Source organism: Chinchilla lanigera, unplaced genomic scaffold, assembly GCF_000276665.1.
Source record: "Chinchilla lanigera isolate Chin_1 unplaced genomic scaffold, ChiLan1.0 scaffold00045, whole genome shotgun sequence".
Classification (NCBI taxonomy): Eukaryota; Metazoa; Chordata; class Mammalia; order Rodentia; family Chinchillidae; genus Chinchilla; species Chinchilla lanigera.
In genome coordinates, this window is record NW_004955446.1 from 11667052 (window position 1) to 11687846 (window position 20795).

The 20795-nt window shown below is 40.3% G+C and overlaps 1 protein-coding gene across 3 annotated transcripts in view; it reads left to right on the forward strand.

Moving 5' to 3' along the window:
* The window catches only part of Ankrd55 (ankyrin repeat domain 55), a 91374-nt gene that overhangs the window by 44735 nt on the left and 25844 nt on the right, over positions 1–20795 (forward strand). For all 3 annotated transcript variants that reach the window (XM_005392685.2, XM_005392686.2, XM_005392687.2), the window contains 2 exons: positions 179–239; positions 5144–5272. In XM_005392685.2, the coding sequence (XP_005392742.1) occupies positions 179–239; positions 5144–5272 (190 nt within the window). The remainder of the gene's footprint in view (positions 1–178; positions 240–5143; positions 5273–20795) is intronic.

Consider the following 20795-nt stretch of genomic DNA (forward strand, 5'->3'; position numbering starts at 1 on the left):
ACAGCAGGATTCTTCATAGGCCCCTTCCTCATCATTACACTGATCTTTCAGTCACATGGAAAGGGCCCTCATCATCACTTGGAGACCTTCAGCTGACTGTATTTCTAACGCTGTGTTTTTATACTTAATATAAGGCCCCATGATTGCCCTACTGAACCATTTCTATTTTCTCTTCCAGGCTCCTGACCGTCCTGCTGCAGCAGTCCAACCTCAGTGAAATTAATCACCAGGACAATGAGGTGATTCCACTCTCTCGGCCATAAGCATTCATTTTGCATGGCAATGGTGGGGTTGTGGGGCCTCTCTCTTCCTCTGAATAGAAAGAAAGGGAGTACATTTTTGTGTTCCTACCATGAAAAGGAAACCTGTGTCTCCACTGCTTATCTATAGGCAGAAATGTATCCTCAACATGGGTGTGGGTAGCTTCTAATAGGAAGGACTGTGTTGCATTAAACCCTTAAGCATTAGTCATATGACTAAAATTTTGTAATTTCCCTCTGGACATTGAGAAATGAATATTGCCTTCTCCTGTTTTCTCAAGCCCCTGAAACTTAGATGGCAAACAATAGCTCCAGATATATCCTTTCTAAGCAAAAGAGGACAGAAAGGAAATAATTCTAGGCTAGCTCCTCCAGAGGCCACATTATTAATCCTGGTAATCACAATTGCTGTGTCCTTCATATAACAAAGGCAATATTGTGGATGCTTCTGAAAGACAATCTCCAACTCAAGCAAACTTCTTAGAGGAAAGTGAGCTCGACACTGCAGGACTGCCCAGGAGTAGCATAGGTTCTGGCTGTATCTACTCAATGCTTTTAAAAAGCAGTTCTGGTTTTCATTAGCCAGCCTGCTTGCTTTAACAAGCTTCTTAAAACCAACTTAAATACCAGGATTTTGATGGAATTTCTTTATAAGTACGTGCACGTTACCAAGAAGGTCTGGTAATAGTAGAACATTCTAATAATACTGAAATCGCATATATACAAGGTGCCATGCTATATTATCTTTGAGGAAGCCAGCTAGCCACAGCTAATTGGGTTGAGGTAAGCTCCCTAATAGCTGCCTGCTGGTGTGAGCCACCCCATCCCCCATCTGTCTTGAGCCTTTTACTTAAAGGTCTCCTTCTGATAGCGTTAGTGACCACACCAAAAAGCCCCTATTTGCAGGCTAGGTCTGAGGTTGCACGCCTCCCCAGCTCAAGTCAGATGCTGCTTTCACTCCGGTAATCTTCAGTGGTTTAAAGCCAAACCCCAGAGGACAGAGGACTGCCCTGTTTTAAACTTCTGCTTTAAAAATAAGAAGCAGCGATGAGACAGGCACTCTGATCACTCTCTGCCCATGGTGTGAAAGCAGGGTGTTTGAGTGGCTGCAGTTTATGTCAGCAGATTGCTGAGAAAGTTTCCAACCACTTCCCCCACCTCTGGTCCCTGCCCCAACTTCCTAAGTGGGTCTTATTTAGGAAGGTGGTAATTCAGTCACTCATACACTAACGCTAAATTACACTCATAGACCTCCAACTCTGTCCGCTCCCCAGATGAACCAACACCTCCCCAAAATCCATAGTTTCCTTCTTTTCTCCAGACTGAGAGGCCTCAGGTTGATAGAAACAATGAAATTAGGGGCTGGGGACTTAGCTCAGCAGCAAAGCGCCTGCCTGGCAAGCGCAAAGTCATGAGTTCGGTTCCTGGTACCGGAGAAAAACCAAAAAAAAGAAAAAAAAAAAAGAAACAATGAAATTAGACATAGATCTAAGAGTGGCAATTGCAACATTTTGCAGATAATGTGTGGCAAATACTTTAAAGCTCCTTTGTTTCTCCTCATGAAAAATAACCTCTGTGAAAAGATTCCTTTTGCTATTACACCAGTATTTGGACCCATGGAGTTTTACAAAAAGTAGTGGCCTCAAAAGGGATACTTCCTATGCAGTATCACAGTTCCACTTCGGCCTGTCACAGCAGGTCTGAAATCCACCTGAAACTAATTGCTAATGCTTGCCTGTGTTTCTCATACAAACTATATTTGCCATATATATTTAATATATAGTCATCCCTTGGTATCCATGGACAATAGGTACCGCTTGAGAGACCAAAATCTAAAGATGCTAAAGCCCCTTATATAAAGTGGCATAATATATGCATATAACCTATGCATATCCTCTCATATACTTGAAATTAACTATGAATTACTTATAACACTTAATGCGATGTAAGTGCTATGTAAATAGTTGTTATTGTTTAGGGAGCACTGACAAGAAATAGGGCTGTTCAATTTTAGTACCAACATAATTTTTCCCCTAAATATTTTTTATCTGCAACTGGTTGAATCTATAGATACAGAAACTTGTAAATATGGAAAGCCCTGTGTATGTGTGTGCGCATTTTGTCAATGGTAATGTGCCTCAGTCAGTATATATTTGCAGGGGCAAGGAGCTCTTTGACATTGAAAGATAAGGACAATTATGAAGTCTAGGGATGCAGTCAGTGGTAGAGTGCTTGCCTAACTAGGCCCAGTGTTTGATCCCTGGCACTAAAATAATAATAATGACAATTCTAAAATGGGAAGAATTCAGCCCAAAGTTTGTGCGTTACTAGAGATTGAATCCAGGGCCTTTAGGCAGAGCTACCTCCCCAACTCCTCCCCTCTTTTTTAAAAATTTTGACACAGGGTCTCACTAAGTCACTAAATTCCCCAGGCTGGGCCTCAAACTTGCAGTTCTCCTGCCTCAACCTCCCAGAGTGCCACGACTGTAAATGTAGACCACCAAGCCCAACTCCAAGCTTTCATTTTCATTCATTACTTGGGTGGAATGTCTATATTTAGCTTCTTTGTGTGTTAAATGATCCCCCTCCCCCACTCTCCTCCCAACCATGTTTTCATGAGCTTCCGTTGTATATGAGGGGATGGGAATAACAGTTAAACGTGACACACCCTACGTCTGCTAAATACCAGGAAGCAAAATCAGTAAAGCTAGAATCAATGCTTTTTAATGATTTAAATATTATAAGTAGTGCAGTAAAGTCCTTGATTCCTTCTATCCTGCCTCTTTTGCTCCCTGGTATTCACTGTTTGATATATTCCTTTTCCAATCTTTTAAATATATAGTCATGGAAACTATGGAGTATTACATAAAAAGTGTCACATTCTGTGTTGTTCTGCAACCTTTTTTAAGAATGTGCCTTAGGACTCTGTTCATGTTGATAGATATTCATCTGGCTCATTCCATTCAATGGCTTCATAGTGTTCTACATTGTAAAACTACCTCTCTTGATTTAGCCATTCTCCCTGTGAATGTATATTTAGTTTGTCTCCAATTTTTTTAAGTGTCTTTACCACTGGCCATCAGAGAAACACAAATTAAAACAACACTGAGATACCATCTTTTTCCAGAAAGAATGACTATCATCAATAAATCAAATAAGAGCAAATGCTGGTGAGGTTATGAGGGAAAATGAAACCCTTCTGTATTATTGGTGGGAATGTAAACTAGTATGATCACTGTGGAAATCAGTACAGAGATTCCTAAAACACTAAACAAAGAAATTCCATTTGACACAGATATCTTCCCAAAAGAGATAGAGTACTCATATTGTGGTGATACATGCACATCCATGTTTATAGCAACGTGATTCTTAGTGGCTAAATCTTGGAAGTGGCCTGTGTCCTTCAACAGATGAATGGATAAAGAAAATGTAGTATTTATACACAACGCACCACTACTCTGCCATAAAGAAGGATACACCTGAGGCATTCATAGGTAAATGGATGCACTTTGAGATCATAACGTCAAGTGAAATAAATCAGACACACAACCTTAAATATTTCATGGTTTTTCTTATATGAGAACTCCAAAATGTAAATGAAGATTAAAATAAAAGATAAATAACAGGAAGTAGGGAAATATTTTTCAAGTGGGAAGGAGAACAAGAAATGGAGAGAAGAAGAGGGAAAGAAGGGAGAAGGGATAAAAAAGAGAACTGAAGAAAAATGGAAATAGAGCTTTTGCAAATGGGAAGGGGGACAAGAACTGGAGGATGCAGGGAGGGGTAGGAGGGGAAGGAGACAGGAAAAGAATGAAGATGTGCACGAACTCCCATGATAAATGCAGTCACTGTGCACTGCAAATGTGTACTAATACAAGCATTTTAAATATCTTTAACACTGAATGCTGTTGGACTTCTTGATGAAGCCAATGGCTCTTAAGCAAATGGAACTGAGACCTGGGAAAGGAGTGATCTATGCACAATTTTAAAAAATAAAATCCCTTGGGTTCAGATTTCTAATCCCATGGGCCCAGATGAAAATGAAGAGGACTCTTTAAAATACATTGAAGTACTCAAAAGTAAAAATCCAGCTATTTAATTAGAATCAAAACATTCCACTCTTTTTAGACCAGCATTCTCTTCCATATGGAACCAATTTTTTTGAAATACGCTCAAGAATATCTCTGGAGCATTATGTGGTACTTGAAACTTGAATCCTGAAAACACACCATAATTTAAAAATTAAAGTATGGAACTGGTTGAGGGGATTTAACATTCGAATTCCAGTGCGCCACAAACTTCAATCCCTGGGTTTAGCTGCATGTTCAGTGGGACGTGGGGACTCCTTTAGAGCTCCATTTCCCCTTCTACACAATGAGAGGGACGATTGCACTTGTCCCCGCACTTGAGGTGGGATTTTGCATTCTACCCTGACTCCAGTCTCAGTGATCTTCCTTGAACATCTTTTGTCTCTGTGCCTCAGTGCTGGATGTCCTCTTCCCCTGATTCTGCTTACAGAGGCCTTGTTACAATAGGCTGCACCCTCTTGGTTACTAACTCAACACTCTTTCTGTGCATTTAGTCTAGAAAATCTTCTGACAAGTTTGCAAGCATTTATTATCTGGCTTCCTTTACCAATAAGCAACTCCCATCAGAGCAAGGGTCTTGTTTATCTTACTTCTGTAGCCTCAATAGCTATTTGCCCGACAAAAACAGAAGATTAACAAATACCTATTATATGAGTGGTTTGGCAAATGAGTGATCTAGCTAGCAGCAACTAGCCCATTTGGTGATGGTCCCCAGACCTGGAGAGAAACTGTGACTTCCAGTTTCCTCCCAAGAACCTGTACTCACTTCTGCCCTCTCTGATTGTTGTTTTGTAGGGAATGACACCACTCCACTGGGCGGCTTTCCACAACCAGCCTCAGCACACCCAAATGCTGTTGAAGAAGGGAGCAGACCCTACCCTTGTGGATAAGGACTTCAAAACAGCTCTCCACTGGGCAGTCCAGGTGAGAGACTGGCCAGTGGGCCTGTCTGAAGTTTAAATGGTGTGAAGCAGTGTCAGTGATTGTCTGAACAGGTCAAACATGAAACATAGAATTCTTGCAAGTGCAAGTCCTGGTGTTGATAGAAAATTCCTGTGCATAATAGAGTTGGTAAGATTTCCTCTGCTCTTCTTCTCTCTTTCAAATACACAAGGGGCAACAGCCATCTGTCACTTTGGAGCCCCTATCTCCGTGTGTGTGTGCACATATGTTTGTGTCTCTCTCACACACACACGCATACACACACACACACACACACACACACACGTACTCCTCCCCATCTCAGTGCTTGCTACTGGCTTACAGTAAGCTTCAAAGGATCACTGGTAAATCCCTTCAAAATCTGTGGGCACCAATGCTCTGACTTTCTTCCATCCAAATCCTCCACAGTCGTGTCAATGCAAGTGATCTTAAAATCTACGCTGACAACAGGGACAGTGGCCTGTGTGCCTGCCTCGCCATCACAGAAGGGAGTTGCTATCAGTACACAAGACCAAGACATCAGAATAGGCCTGTAAAATCTAGACAGGGTCAAGAAAAGATAGACTTGAACATAAAGCGAAAGAATGGTGCTAGCTAACATGTACAGAAGCACTCTCTATTTTCAAGGGGAATGATTAACTACAGTAACGGGTAAACAAAGGAGTTATGCATTCCCTTCTTCAAGGACAGCAGGACTGAGCTTCCTTCCACCGACTCGCCTGCTCTGTCTGGATGCCCAAGCACAGGCAGCTCCGATGTTTATTTCCACTGGCCCAGAATGGGTCCCTTTGGGGGCTGCCATGGGCACCCTCACGAAAGGAGTTTCTGCTGCCCAACTGTGGTTTCAGTCTCCCTTGTCATGTGCCAGGCACAGCAGAAGTAGGCACCTGGGGCTTTCAGGATTGACCTGTGTGCCTGAGGGAAGGGGAAACAGAAGCGATTTGGAAACTGCTTTGTTTTTGTCCTTCTGCACTTGATTCCAGTCACTCTGCACCACAGCCGGCCCTGGGCAAAGCTGCACAGTGAGTGAAACCTGTTTTTGTCATTGCCACCTGTCCTGAGCACCGTCCTATGTACTTTCAGTATCTAATCCCCTGCCCTGCCCCACCTGCCAGTCTGTACCTATGGCCTACAGAGCACACCTTTGTCCAGCCAGGAGCCACCATGGTCACAGTGCTCCCACAGGAACCTGACCCAGACCCCAAGAAGCATCCCCTGTGTATTCGTTCTCAGCTAAGGTGAAAGTGGCACTGGAACTGGCCTCTTTTACATAGTTACTTTTCATACCCTTACAGTCTGACTGCCTAGATCTGGGATGTGCCCTTTGAAAAGTCTCCCCCCAGCTAACTCTGACTGATGTGCCTCTGCTGCTCCCTATTCCTCCACCTCGCCCCAGTTTAGAGCCTTAGACCTGGCATTGCAATGGAATCACCAGAAGTGTTGTAAAGTGGCAGGTGCCCAGACCCCACTACAGGCCTACTGAGTATGGCTCTCAAGGGATGGGACTGCTGTTCTTATTCTCTAAGAAGCAGTTTTGCTAAAGCAGAATAGCAACTTACTCACCTCAGAAGATCTGAGTGCGTGTTGGCAGATGTCAGTTTGATCTGAAGAGAATCACCAACACCTTTTTGCTCAGCTTAACTCTCCATGAGCCTTTGGGGTTTATGAATGAAACCATGCATATGACAGTGATTTAAAATGTGCTATGGAATTGCAAGAGATAATCATTTTATTAAGATTCCTGATTTCCTCCATGAAAACCTGTTTGTCATACCATGCTTTCATATTCAATCTTGCTACTAAATGATATAGCTTTTAACCTTCTAAGGTCATTAGAATTATCTGAAGAACTTTTAAGCAATACTGATGCTCAGGGCCCAACTCTTGGATTCTCATCGAGCTGTTCTGGAGCGGGAGTCCAGATGGGACTGCTGGTAAATCCCTTCAAAATCTGTGGGCACCAATGCTCTGACTTTCTTCCATCCAAATCCTCCGCAGTGGTGTCAATGCAAGTGATCTTAAAATCTACGCTGACAATAGGGACAGTGGCCTGTGTGCCTGCCTCGCCATCACAGAAGGGAGTTGCTATCAGTACACAAGACCAAAACATCAGAATAGGCCTGTAAAATCTAGACAGGGTCAAGAAAAGATAGACTTGAACATAAAGCGAAAGAATGGTGCTAGCTAACATGTACAGAAGCACTCTCTATTTTCAAGGGGAATGATTAACTACAGTAACGGGTAAACAAAGGAGTTTACCCGTTAAATTATTTTTTAAAGCTCCATCCCCCCCCCAGGAAATTATAATGTGTAACTATGATTGAAAGCCAAATATTTTTTAAAGCTCCGTCCCCCCCCCAGGAAATTATAATGTGTAACTATGATTGAAAGCCCTTATGACAAATGAATTCATATCAGTAAGTACCAATATCTTACCTATACCTACCTATGATATTTGCATTTTTGACCATGATTGTATAAGCATAATGCCTCAGTCATTTATTTGCTCCATCACTTCATAAATATTTCTTGAGCATGTAATATGTGTTGGTACCAGAGGTAAAATTATTAATAAGTTCCTTTTTGATCCCCCTGCTGGCGTAGGCAATATTATATATGTGAGTGTGTATGCTTGCATTCATTTTTCTGAGGAATGAGTCCACAGCTGCCTTCAATTACTCAGTGGGAATTGGGGACTACCCCCAAATGCTGAAGAATCATGACTCTGGAGGAACTATGCACCCTCTCCCTTCCTTGCAGTTAGCAGTAAAATTCAGAAATTCTATATTCGACCTTTTTACACTGAAAAGACTAAGGATTAATTCCAAATGTCAATTGAAATCATTATTATATTTGCCTTCTTTGTCCTTCTTGTTCATTTATAACACATGACCAGCATTGTACTCTTTGTAAAGTTTTTCCACATGAATGAACTTAATTCCCGTTGTCATTTATTCCTTTTGCTGAACTTCCTCCTTTTCTCTGAATCATACAATGAGATCCCACTTAAAGCTGTAGAGCTTTGAAATAAGTAAGTCTTTGTGTTTGACCCAGTTATCCAAAACAGTAAAGATTTAGAACAGCAGGCACAGAAATAAACTTAGTTCGATGTCTTCTCCCAGGTCTCAGATCTCTTGGGAGCTGGCAATCCCCTGCAATGGGTTCATCGCCTTCTTTCCCAATCCCCCAGATGTCCCAGAGATGCCACCACTTGGCTATATCTGAACTCACAGGGAGCAGAGTTATCTTCTCCACATGACGATCTCCCATGATGGCGTCCCAGCCTCTAAGGGGCCTGTTCTTGTCTACCTGTGAGGGCACCAGCTTTTCAGGAGTCTACACAGGTATCTCTCTACTTCAACTCCCTTTCACTCAGCTGGGCAGAAGTTTAGTCCTGCATTCCTTTCTTACTATTCTTCAGGGAGCTCATCAACTCCTATGGCTTCAACTGCCATCCAATTCAGTAGAATCTCAGATCAATAACTTCACTTCTAATGAAGTGAAGTTATTGAATGAGACCTACATTTCCAGATCTGTTGAGCATCTCTCCACATTTTCTCACTCACACTTTAAATTCAACAAGGTCAGACTGAATCTATGGCCTTACCTTCTCATCATATCTCCATCCTCCCAGGAAACCAAGCCAAGTACTTCAGAATAGGCTATCCCTTCCTTATCATTCTTCACATCCAGTAGGTTATCAAGACCCCTCAGTTCTACTTCCTCTGTTTCTCTCATCTCTCTCCCTTCCTGTCTATCCCCACTGCTCAGTCAAGGACCCAGCAGGAAAGAGACACCATACTCAGATGGAAATAACTGAAGAAAGAGTCATGAAGAGACTATCTACACACAACCCAGGCATAGCAAGAGCAGATTGCCATTAGGATGTATGGGCCTAAAAAGGCACCAAAAGGCGCAGCTGGTTACTTTTAGTCTGTTTTGTGCTGCCATAACAGAATGCCAGAGACTGGATAATTTATAAAGAGAAGAGATTTTATTTCTTTTAGTTCTGGGGTCCAGAAGTCCAAGGTGGAGAGGGACCTGCTTCCAGTGAGGGCCTTCATGCTATATCACCCATGAAAGAAGGCCAAGAAAGCACATGCAAGAGGAAAGGGGACTGGACTCATCCTTCTTGAGGATGTCACTCCCATCATAATAAAACCACTCCCAAGATAAAGGGCATTAATCCATTTATGAAGGCAAACCCTTCATGGCCTAATCACCAATTAAAAGTTCTACCTCTTAACATGGTGGCACTGGGGATTATGTTTCCAGTACCTACACTGTGAGGGACACATTCAAGCCATAGCACAAAGATCAGCAAATCTGTAGCTATAGAGTACACCAGGGACAGAAACTGCAGCCTTTGGTGGAATAACCCTGTTTTAAGATCTGGAGATTGAACCCAGGGCTTAGCACATGTTAGGCAAGTACTCTACCACTAAGCTATATTCCCAATCCTTTTTAAAATTTTTATTTTGCAAAAGGGTCTCACAAAGTTGCCCAGCCTGTGCTCAAACTCAATCCTCTTGCTTTAGGTTTCCCAAAAGCTGGGATTACAGCTCTATAGTACCACAGTGAGCTGCGTATTTGTTCGTGGTTTTTTACACCGTTTGGATTTTGACAAATGTGTAATGATATGCACCCAATATTATAGTATCATATGGTGTAGTTTCACTGTCTTAAATATCCTCTGTGTTCACCTTACTCTTCCTACCCTCCCTCCCAGGCCCTGGTAACCACTGATATTTTTATTTTTTCTATAGTTTTCCCTTTTTCAGAATGCTATATAGCTGAAATCATAAAGTAAGCAAACTTTTCAAATTCAGCCAGGCGTAGTGGTGCATGCCTGTAATCCCAGCACTCAGGAGGCTGAGGCAGGAGGATCATTGCAAGTTTGAGACCATCGTGGGCTGCAAAGTGAGCTCAAGGTCAGCCTGAACTGTATAGCAAGACCATGTGTCTAAAACACCAAAAAAAAAAAAAAAAAAAAAAAAAAAAAAACATTTCTTTTTAGTGCTAAATAATATTCCATTATTTAGATGTGCCACACATTTCATTTACCCACTTACCTACAGGAGGACTTCTAGACTGTTTCCACATTTTAGTGATTATGAATAATGTTGTTGTAAACATCAGCATACTGGTTTTTGTGTACACATACATTTTCAACTGTTTTGGCTAAGTACCAAGTAGCACAATTTCTGGACTGCATGGTGAGGATGATTTTGGTGTCATATTTAAAAAGTCATCTCCAAACCCAAGACCATCTAGATTTTATTGCACTTAATCTGGAAATTTTATAGTTTCATGCATTACATTTAGGTCTGTGGTCCATTTTGAGTCAGTGTTTAGAAGGGGTCATCTGTGTCTAGATTCAGTTGTTTGTATGTAGATTCCACTTGTTCCAGCATCATTTGTTGAAATGACTGTCTTTTCTGCACTCTACTGCCTTTACTCACTTGTCAAAGATTAGCTGACTTTCTCTGTGAGAGTCTATTTCCGGGCTGCCTGCTTTTCCCATCGATCTATTTGTTTATTCTTTTACCAATACCATAATATCTTGATGACTGTAGCTTTACAGTAAGTCATGAGGTCCAGTTGTGTCAGTTCTCCAACTTTTTGTGTTGGCTACCTTGTGTGTTTTGCCTCTCTACACAAACTTTAGAATCAAGTTTTAAAGACTCATAAAACAATTTCCTGGTATTTTTATTGGAAATATGTGAAATTTATAAACTAAATTGGGAAGAGCTCACATCTGACAATATTGAATCTTTCTAACAATAAGTGTGAAATATCTCTCTGTTGGCTGAGTTCTTTTATTTCTTTATGTAGATCTGGTAGATATTTTGTTAGACTTATACTTACTATTTCATTTTTGGGAGTACTAGTATAAATGATACTGTATTATAGTTTTAGTCCATTTTCTATTGCTATAGCAAAATACCTGATACTTAGTACTTTCTAAAACAACAACAACAAAAATTGATTATTTAGCTCACAGTCTGGAAGTCCAGCAGCATAGTACTGGCATCTGCTAAGCTTCTAGTGAGGGCCTCACGCTGCTTTTTAAAAATAGAAAACCAGAAAGCAAATGACCGTATTCAAAGAGAGAGGGAGAGGACAATAAAGTTAATCCACTTTATGACAATCCACTTTTCAAATAACTAACCCACTCTTGTGAAGACCACATAGATCCCTTCACAAAGATGGACCTCCCATGACCTAATTACTGTACCTCTTTAAGGTCCCACTTCTCAGTATGATTACATTATGTTACAATGAAAGTTAAATTCAACAATGCTTTGGCAGAGACAAGCCACATCCAAGCCTTAGCAGTTTTTAATTTCAACTTCCACTTGTTCATTGCTGATATGTGGAAAAATAATTGACTCTTGTATATTAATCTGTGTCCTTCACACTTGCTATCATTGCTTCTTAGTTTCAGGGGTTTCAGGATTTCTTCTGGTTGTTGTTGTCTTTTATCATTTCAGATTTTCTACATAGACAAGCATCTTATCTACAAAGATTGTTATAGTTCTTCCCTCCTAGTCAGGATAATTTTTATTTTCTTTCCTTGTCTTATAGCATTAGCTAGCACTTTGAGTGCAATGTTGAAAAGGAATGCTAAGAGGGAAGATCCTTTTCTTTATCCTGTTCTTAGTTGGAAAGCTTCTAATTTTTCATCTTTAAGTATGATGTTAACTGTAGGTTTGCTATGAATGTTCTTTATCAAGTTGAGGAAGTTCCTCTGTTCCTGCTTTGCAAAGAAATTTTGTCATGAATATGTGTTTATTTTTGTTAAATGATTTTTCTCTATCTTTTGATGTCATCATGTGATTGCTTAGCTTGTTGATGTGATGGATTACACTGATCTATTATCAAATTTAGAACCAGTCTTACATACCCTGAATAAATCCTACTTGGGCATGTTGTATAATTCTTTTTATATATTTCTAGATTTTATTAGTTAATTTGTGTTGAGTATTTTTGGGAACAAAGACTCCTTTAGCAGTTGAGCTAGAAATTATGCATTATGCTGTGGCAGGAAATTTATCTACATTTTCCTCAGTCTTTGCAAGAGATTAAGACTATGTGTGATGCACTAATTGTTATAGTACGGAAATTTCAAGGCAACCTAACATTCAGGCTGTGGCATGGGTACGGCTGGCAGCTTTAGCCAGGTTTACAGTGAAAAACAGGAGGGAAAAGACCATTTTAAAAAGTTTTCAGTTTTGCAGAAAAGAAATGCCCACAAAGTTATGGCACAAGACAACATGGTTACTGAAAACATCAGCATTTAAAAAATAGGCAAATAGTTTGTGTCAGGACAATAAGAAAGATGGCTCCAGGGCATTTCAGGAATTAGCAAGATCCCAACCTTCACTGGCTCAGGTTTGTAAAAGCATAAAGGTAAACTCTTTTGAAAGATTTTGCTTTGAGGAGAGAACTCCCAAGGAACCCTACTCAAGGAAGGCTGCCTTAAAAAATTGGTTCCCCAGGATTTATTTCAAAGTGCTTAGCTACTTCAACCTTCACAGGGCTTTGTAGCCAGGATCCAAGTTCAGGGTACTTTGGAGCTCACACTTCACCACAACTTGCCCTAGCTGCTCAAGCAGATGGCACACCTTAGTGTCATCCATGTGGTACTGGTTTCACAGGCAGAATGCAAGAGTTTTGGGGTCAGGGAAGCTTTCAGCTAGACTTCAAAGGAAGGCCCAGGAGACCAGGCAGTGTGTCCCTGAGACAGCAGTGTGTGAAGCTGTGAGAATAAAGCCAAAAGTTTAGTTGAGACCCCAGGAAGTTAAAGAAGCCACAAACATGGAATGAGCATTGAGTAACACCAGAGGCAGTGAGCAAACCCATCCCAAGACAGAAGCCATTAAGGCTGTGTTATGGTTGATACATTGTGTCAAGTTCGGGAGTCTGGAGGTTTGGCTAAGTGACTCAGCAGGGAGTCAGGGTGCTTACTTTGTATACATCCTGAGCCTGTGGAAGAGGAGGGCATGGAGATTACATGAGTGCTACACGCTCCCTGGGTGGGGGTAGCCTGTTTACAATGTAAGGGAGGGAAAGAGGCTGCTTGCCTGTTACAATGTAAGGGAGGGAAAGAGGCTGCTTGCCGCCATTGCCCCCTTTGCTTTTGTTGCTTTGCTATCTTTCACCACTATGAACCTTTGCCCTCTGCCATGTGCCACTCTGCCTCAGAGCTCTGTCTCAGAGCCAGCCAAGTATGGACTGAAACCTCCACAAACTGTAAGCTAAATAAACCTTTCCTCCTTAATTTTGAGTGTTGGGTATTTTGTCTCTGCAACAAGAGAAAAGTAACCAAGACAGGCTGCAACCCAGCAATACCATAGGAGTAAGTGTCCTTTGAAGCTCACATTTTACCACAGCTTACCCTAAGTGCTGGACACAGAGCTACAGGATTAATGTTCACTCTGCTGGATTTAATGTTCAGTCTTCTTTGGTCTAATTCTTTTCTAACCCCCTATTCCTCCCTTTGGTAATGAAAATGTTTACCCTGTGCCATTGTATACAGGGAGTATTTAACTTTCTTTTTAAGTTTTTAGTGGCTCACAGCTAAGATTTTTCCTTGAGTCTCAGAGGAGAATTTTGAACAATGCTGAAATAGTTAAGATTTTGGTGACTCTTAGAGAAAGACTAAATTCCTTTTGCATAAAGATGTGGGCATGAGGGCCAGCGGTACACCTCAGTAGCACAAGCACCTGCCTGGCAAGTGCAAGGTCCTAAGTTTGATTCCCAGTACCAAAATAAATATGTGGACATGAGAGACTTGTGAGAGCCAGGGGCAAAATGTTATGGTTTATATCTAAAATATCCCCCCAAATTCTCATGTGTCTGAAAGGTTATTGATCACTGGGGCCCTATACTCATCAGTGGATTAAACCACAGATGAATCTATAGCTGAATGTGCTGCTAGGAGACGGGCCTGGTTGGAAGAGGTGGATGACTGGGGGCATGACCTGGAAAGGTATGTCTCCCTCCCCAGGTCCTCCTTTCTCTCTACTTCCTGGCCACCGTGATGTAAGCAGCTTTCCTCTGCCAAGCCTTTCCACCATGCCCATTCCGCCTTGGAGTCAGCTGACCAGGGACTGTAACCATGATCCCAAATAAACCTCACCTCCTTAAAGTTGTAGGTGTCAAGTATTGTGTTTAAGTAACAAGAAAGTAACTAAGACAGTGACCAAAGGTATTGGTCATTGAGTTCAACCCATAAGACCACAAAAAAATGTGTATTTTTTACTAGGGGTGGACATGGTGAGCCTTACTTGGTATACATGAAATCCTAGGTTCAATTCCCAGTACTGTAAATACCGTTTTTGAAAATTATATTTTGGTTGTTGTTGGTTGAAGTAGTGCATAGATGTCAATTATATATAATTTATTGACAGTATACTAGTTCAACTACATCCTTACTTGTTTTCTGCTTGATGCATCTGTCCATTGCCTCTACAAAGGTGTTAAAATATATTTATATCTTTTCTCCTTGCAGCTCTATCCATTTTTGCTTCATATATTTTGAGAATTTGTCAGGTACATAAGGATTATTATACCTCCTTGAACAATCAATTACTTTATCTTTAGGTAATGTCCCTATTTATTCCTAATAACTTTCCTTGCTTTGAAGTTTGCTCTGTTTTAAATTAATATTACTCAGCTGTCTTTGAATTAGTGTTGGCATGGTAGATTTTTCTCCACTCATTTGCTTTTAATCTAGATACGTCTTTATATACAGAAAGCTTCTAGCAGACAACATATAATTGGATCTTGTGTTTTGATCCACTCAATTGCTAGATCATTGATGTTTAAAGTGATTATTGGTACAGATATTAATATCTACCATGTTTGTTCCTGGTTTCTATTTGTTGCCTTTTTTCTTTGTTCCTATTTTTGTCTTTCAATCTTTTTTCATTTTTCATGGTTCTACTATTTTATACAATTTCTGTTCTTCCCTTTATTAACATATTAGTTACACTTCATTTTTACTATATTAGTGATTTCTCTATAGTATGTAAAATAATCTACAACTAACTCAAGCCGTTTTCCAAATAATACTCCTCTTTGAGTATGAATTTGTTACAATAATAAAGTCTTAATTCCTTCCTCTTATCCCCTGTATGATTGCTATCATTCACTTCACTTATAAATAAGAACATATAAACATAGATAATAGATATACATAATTGAGTAAATTGTTTCTACTATTACTTTGAACACACTTATCTGTTAGATTAATTAACAATAATAAAAGGAAAAGTTTTATTTTCACTTAGTCTTTCTTCAGTGCTCTTCTTTTCTCTATGTAGATCAGAGTTAATGGCCTATATGATTTTCCTTCTTTCTAAGGCACTTCTTTCAACATTTATTACTGGGCACATTTGCCAAAAACAAGTTCCTCTGTTTTTGTTTGTGTGATAAAGTATTTCTCCTTCACTTTTGAAGGACGATTTCACAGACTACAGATTTCTAGGTTGGTAAGGGATTTTTTTCTCTCTCTCATAACTTTAAGTGTTTCACTTCACACTTTTCAGCTTGCATGATTTCTGAAAAGTCTTATGTAATTCTTAACTTTGCCTTCTATAGAAAGAATTTTTCTCCTGCTTGGCTTCTTTCAAGGTCTTTCCTTACCTTTGATATTCTGTAGTTTAAAAATTATATGCCTGGATGTAGGTTTTTGACATTTACCTTTTTCAATGTTTTCTCAGCTTTGGTATCTAATACTAATTTACGGGATTTCTCATCATTATTGTTTCAGTTATTTCTTCTGTCCCTGTCTTTCTTCTTCTGATAGTCTCATTACCTGAACATTAAACCTTTTGCAGTTGACCCACAGTGCTTCATCATTCTAATATGCTTTTTGCAGCCTTTCAATTTTGGAAATTTCTATATAGACATTCTTAAGCTCAGAGATCATTTCCTTAGCTATGTCAAGTCTACTGGTCTATTAAAGGAAGTGTTTTTAATCTGTAGAATTTCTTTTTGATGCTTTCTTAGATTTTCCATCACTTTACTTGCATTGCCTATAAGTTTTTGTATGTTTTCTGTTTTATCCATTAGGGCCCTTAGCAAATTAATTACAGTTAGTTTAAATTCCCAGCTTGATAATTCCAACAGCCCTGTCATATCTGGCTCAGATGCTTGCTCTCTCTCCAAATTGTATGGTCTTTTTAGTTTGTTTTGTTTTGGGTTTTTTGTCCTTTCAGTATGTGTTGTTATCTTTTCTTATATGCCAGACGTGATGTATTGAATAAAAGAAACTGATAGAAAGAGGCTTTAGTAATGTGATAGTAAGGTTTAAGGACAAAGAAGCACTTTATAGCCCCATTTTTGTCAGATGGCATGGTGTAGTGTGATTACAGACTTTTTCTGAGTGGCTCAAAAAATTGACTGGGACAACCAATGAGCAGGTAAATGTAACTTTTATTTTAAATGAAGGAAGAAAAGGAAAGAGAGAAGAAAAAAGAACAAGAAGAGATATGTCCTTTAAGCAAGATGAGCCACTGCAGAAATAAGAGGACAGCAGAACAGGAAGATCACAGTGGCAATGAATTCAGTGGCCACCATCTTTTGAATTCTCTGATTTGGTTTATCAGAATTTTCTCTGTCCACACATCTTGGCCATGATTGACATAGCAAATCATATTTTCAGTGTCCATTCTGGATCTTCATCATTGGCAGGTTGCATCCTGTTTTCTAGCCAGCCTTCCATACCCCAGTCTCCTGCCTCACCATGGCTAGCTAGGTCTGAGTCTTTAATGAGCATGTGCCTCTGGGCTATGACTTTTACAAGAGGTTCTCAGGCCTTTTTCCACCTCCCCTTAAGTGGGGCAAGATGGCTACCTAAAACAGAGTACTGGGCTACAGTTGGTTATTTTCCATCCCTAAGGTAAGTCAGGCTCTGATGAAACTCCAGCATATTAGGCTCTATTTACCTAGTTGCTCTTGAATGTCCTGTTGTATTTCACAATGGTTCCTTTTCCTTCCCCTTATCAAAAACACATAGGAATGTTTTTCTGACATGTTTTTTCCTGACATTTGTTGTAAAAACCTGATTAAGTTCAGGGAGGCAAGACTCAGAAAATTATGAGCCCCCCATACACATACACACACTCTATGTGTGGATCCTTCTAAAATTATGACTCTCAGACTTATCCATGTGAAGTCTTTGGCAGTTCTCCAACTACAGTTTAGTTTACCTGTCCCAGCACTGGTCCCTACAGAGGTTTGTCTTGTGAGATGTCATGATTCTTTATATTTTTCTGTCTCTTTAATCTTGGGATCATCAGTTTTTCTTATGACTTCACTTCTGTTATGGATCTAACAAGAGTTCTAGACATATTTTCATCTTAACCATGCCTTCTGGGAGTATAGTACCTTAATACCATGAAATTTTTCTAATAACAATTCTAGGCATCATGGCCAACCAGTAAAAAGGGAAAGTATTACTGTCCTCAAATTTCACCACACAAACACACACGAAAATGAGTTTATTTTGGATATTCCTCAGTAACATGTTCTTTCAGCATACTCCTTAACTGAGGACAGAAAGAAAAAACTGCACTACATATAAAATAATTATTTCATGTTTGTTTATTCAATATGTGGTTAGGAAAATTAACACACAGAGTTGATCTCTGTCAACCCTTCAAACTGTGTCAAAATACTGACATATATTTTAACTCAAAGTAAAATCAGATTGTGAAAAGAATTATGAATGCTATATACCAGTGGATCCACCCTGTTAGGTGAAAAAAATCTTTGAGCTGGAAAGGACTTTACAAGTCTTTTAATCTATATTTTGAGTTTCTAGGTGGGAAAATAGGGCATAAGGAAGTCATCTTTTGCCCAGGTGTACTCAGTACTCACACAGGATCTCGTGCCAAAGAACTCCCTGTGCTTGATAAGAGAATGACTCAAAGCTACATAAGTCCAGAGCAAACAAAGAGAAAATCAAGTTTATGAAACCAGTCCCATTACTCTGGGAGCAGAGACCCTGACCTGCTGTGTTAGTCAACTTTCTGTCCTTGTGGCCAAAACATCTGAAATAGAGATAAACACATTGAATGGAGATTTAAAGATTTATTTTGGCTCGCTTTTTCAGAGGCTTTTCCCAGGCCACGACTGACTGGCTGCATTGCTTTTAGGCTTGTGGTCAGGCAGAAGCACATGGGGGAGCAAAGCTGCTCATTTAGTAATATCCAGGAAGGAAAATGGCAAAAGGGCTAGGGGCCCAAAAATCCCCTTAAGGGACCGCCTTCCCCATTACCTAACTTTCTTTTCCTGGGCTGCACCTCTTAAAGATTCCACCATTTCCCAGTGGTGCCACAGGATGGTGACCAAGCCTTTGACACATGGTTTTGGGGGACACTGCAAATCTAAACTGTAACACCTGTTTGGAAAGCTGGAGTCTTAAAAGGCTAAGTTAAAGTGGCTTTCATGTGTCAGTTCCCTCTGTTCAATTGCAGAGAGGAAATAAGCAAAATAAAGGAAAACAGGAACTTGCCTAGAGCTAATAAGAAACTGAAAAGACAATGACAGGACAGCAATAAGGAGAAGAAAGAGAAGCCAAAATGAGTGGGTGAAATTCAGCTCTGTTTGCTTTTGCTCGTAGATTATAAAAGCTGGTTCTGCACATGTATATATTCACTGTGCAGCAAATACTTATGGAGAGTTACTATTTACTAGGCTGCATTTCAGCAGAATGTTCCCAGTTGTAACTTTAGCAGGAACTACACAGTCTCCAAGCATGAAGATTTCATTTTCTGCAGGCAACTAGAAGCAGAAGCCAGGTCCGTTCTTCATACTGACACAGCAGTTTGGCCATATTAAGCATCAGGATCTCCATGAAATACAGTATTTCAGCAACATGCTCACTCCCTTCCACCAATTCTGTCCTGCACTTTCTGTCAGGAAGAGTCAGCCCCCAAGCTTCTGGGTTCAGCAGCATCTGGGATCCAGGCCACGCAAAAAGCTTGGATCCAAAAGCCATCCTCCCTCTTGTCAGCCCCAAACCTTCAATTCTCAAATGTTCACACTGCACAGACTTGTACATCCCCATCGCAGTCTAACGTGCCTGGCTCCAGCTGAACTTGTGTGCCACAGTGATCGCTTCAATTCACAAACTACCCAGTGCTTTAAGAAGGGTGTGTGACTAAAATGCTGGTCTTTATTTTCTATAGTCACCATCACAGGACAAGCAATGCAAACATATCTTACCATTCAAGACAAGAAAGATTGGGGTTCCCTCCAAAAGGAAGCCACCATAGAATTAATCCCCCAGTCGTATATTAATAAATGACCAATTAGTTCTAAGCCTCCCACAAAGAGTCCCCAATAATAATAACAGAATCTCCTTGTTGTTTTTAAAATCACTCTGTCTATAATAAAATTATCATGAAGTAATTCAACTTTCTCCTTGGCAAGTTTTCTTCTGAGTCAGGCTTTCCCAACTCTCCTTCCCCAGAAAGTATAAAGAGAAAACAACTAGGACTCAGATAGTTTCCAACAGTTTCAGGAGCACATGAAGACATGGCCCATGGGTAAAAACAAAGAACATAAAATACTATGAAAATAATTCCACATTCCTGATTTGGCCACTTCATGTAGAATTCTAGATCTCAGCAAGAATAGGATGTGTACAATATTACTTCCCCCTATTTAGTAACATTGCCACCAAATGTAAATGCACTCTTTATTTTTCCTAAGGGCCCATGTGGACAGCATTCCCATTTCTTCTTTCCTGGTGCTGTCTGGTCTCTGCGGCTCTCCCTGGTCTCCTAGATCTGAGACTTCCCTTGGCTGACACCCAGTCCAGATTGGTAAGAGGAAGATACTGTCGCCAAGAGACCATCGTCCAGGGCCCTGGCTTACAATCCAGGGCTCTCTAGGGCTCCTTTAAATTCTCATGAGGATGCGCCATGGCAACCTTCCTAGAAGAAGCTTTTAAAGGACCTTCTGTTTAACTCTAAAGCGGCCTCAGATGACGAGGCACCATCACTGCTACTGATGTTGCAGCTCTGAGCAGCCATTTTCCCCGTCACTCCCCTAGTAGGAGCAGGCAGGATTGAACAACCAGAGCAGGACTGAACAATCATTCCTTCTGTCAGTGACAGAGGGTGAGGTTGTGAAACACAAGGATTCTACAGAGTCAGTCCTGGCTTGTCTACCTCTCAGCTATGACAGTGGGAAAGTTATTTAATTCTTCTGTGTCTTCATTCTCTAACCTCTGCCATATGGGAATGACAATAGCACCTGGCTCATGGGGTTGTTGTCAGAATTAAGAAAGTTAGTGTGAGGAATGGTTTCAAAAGCTTTCAAGCAGAGTGTTCACTCAGTAAATACAGCTATGGCCTTAGGAGGATTTTAAAAGAAAGGGAAAATATAAGTGATAATACTAAAAGTGAAATCCAGGTGTAAAGGCAAAGGAATTGTCTGGAAAATTCAGAAGAAAAGATCTTTTGAGTGAGAAGGGTAATGGAGA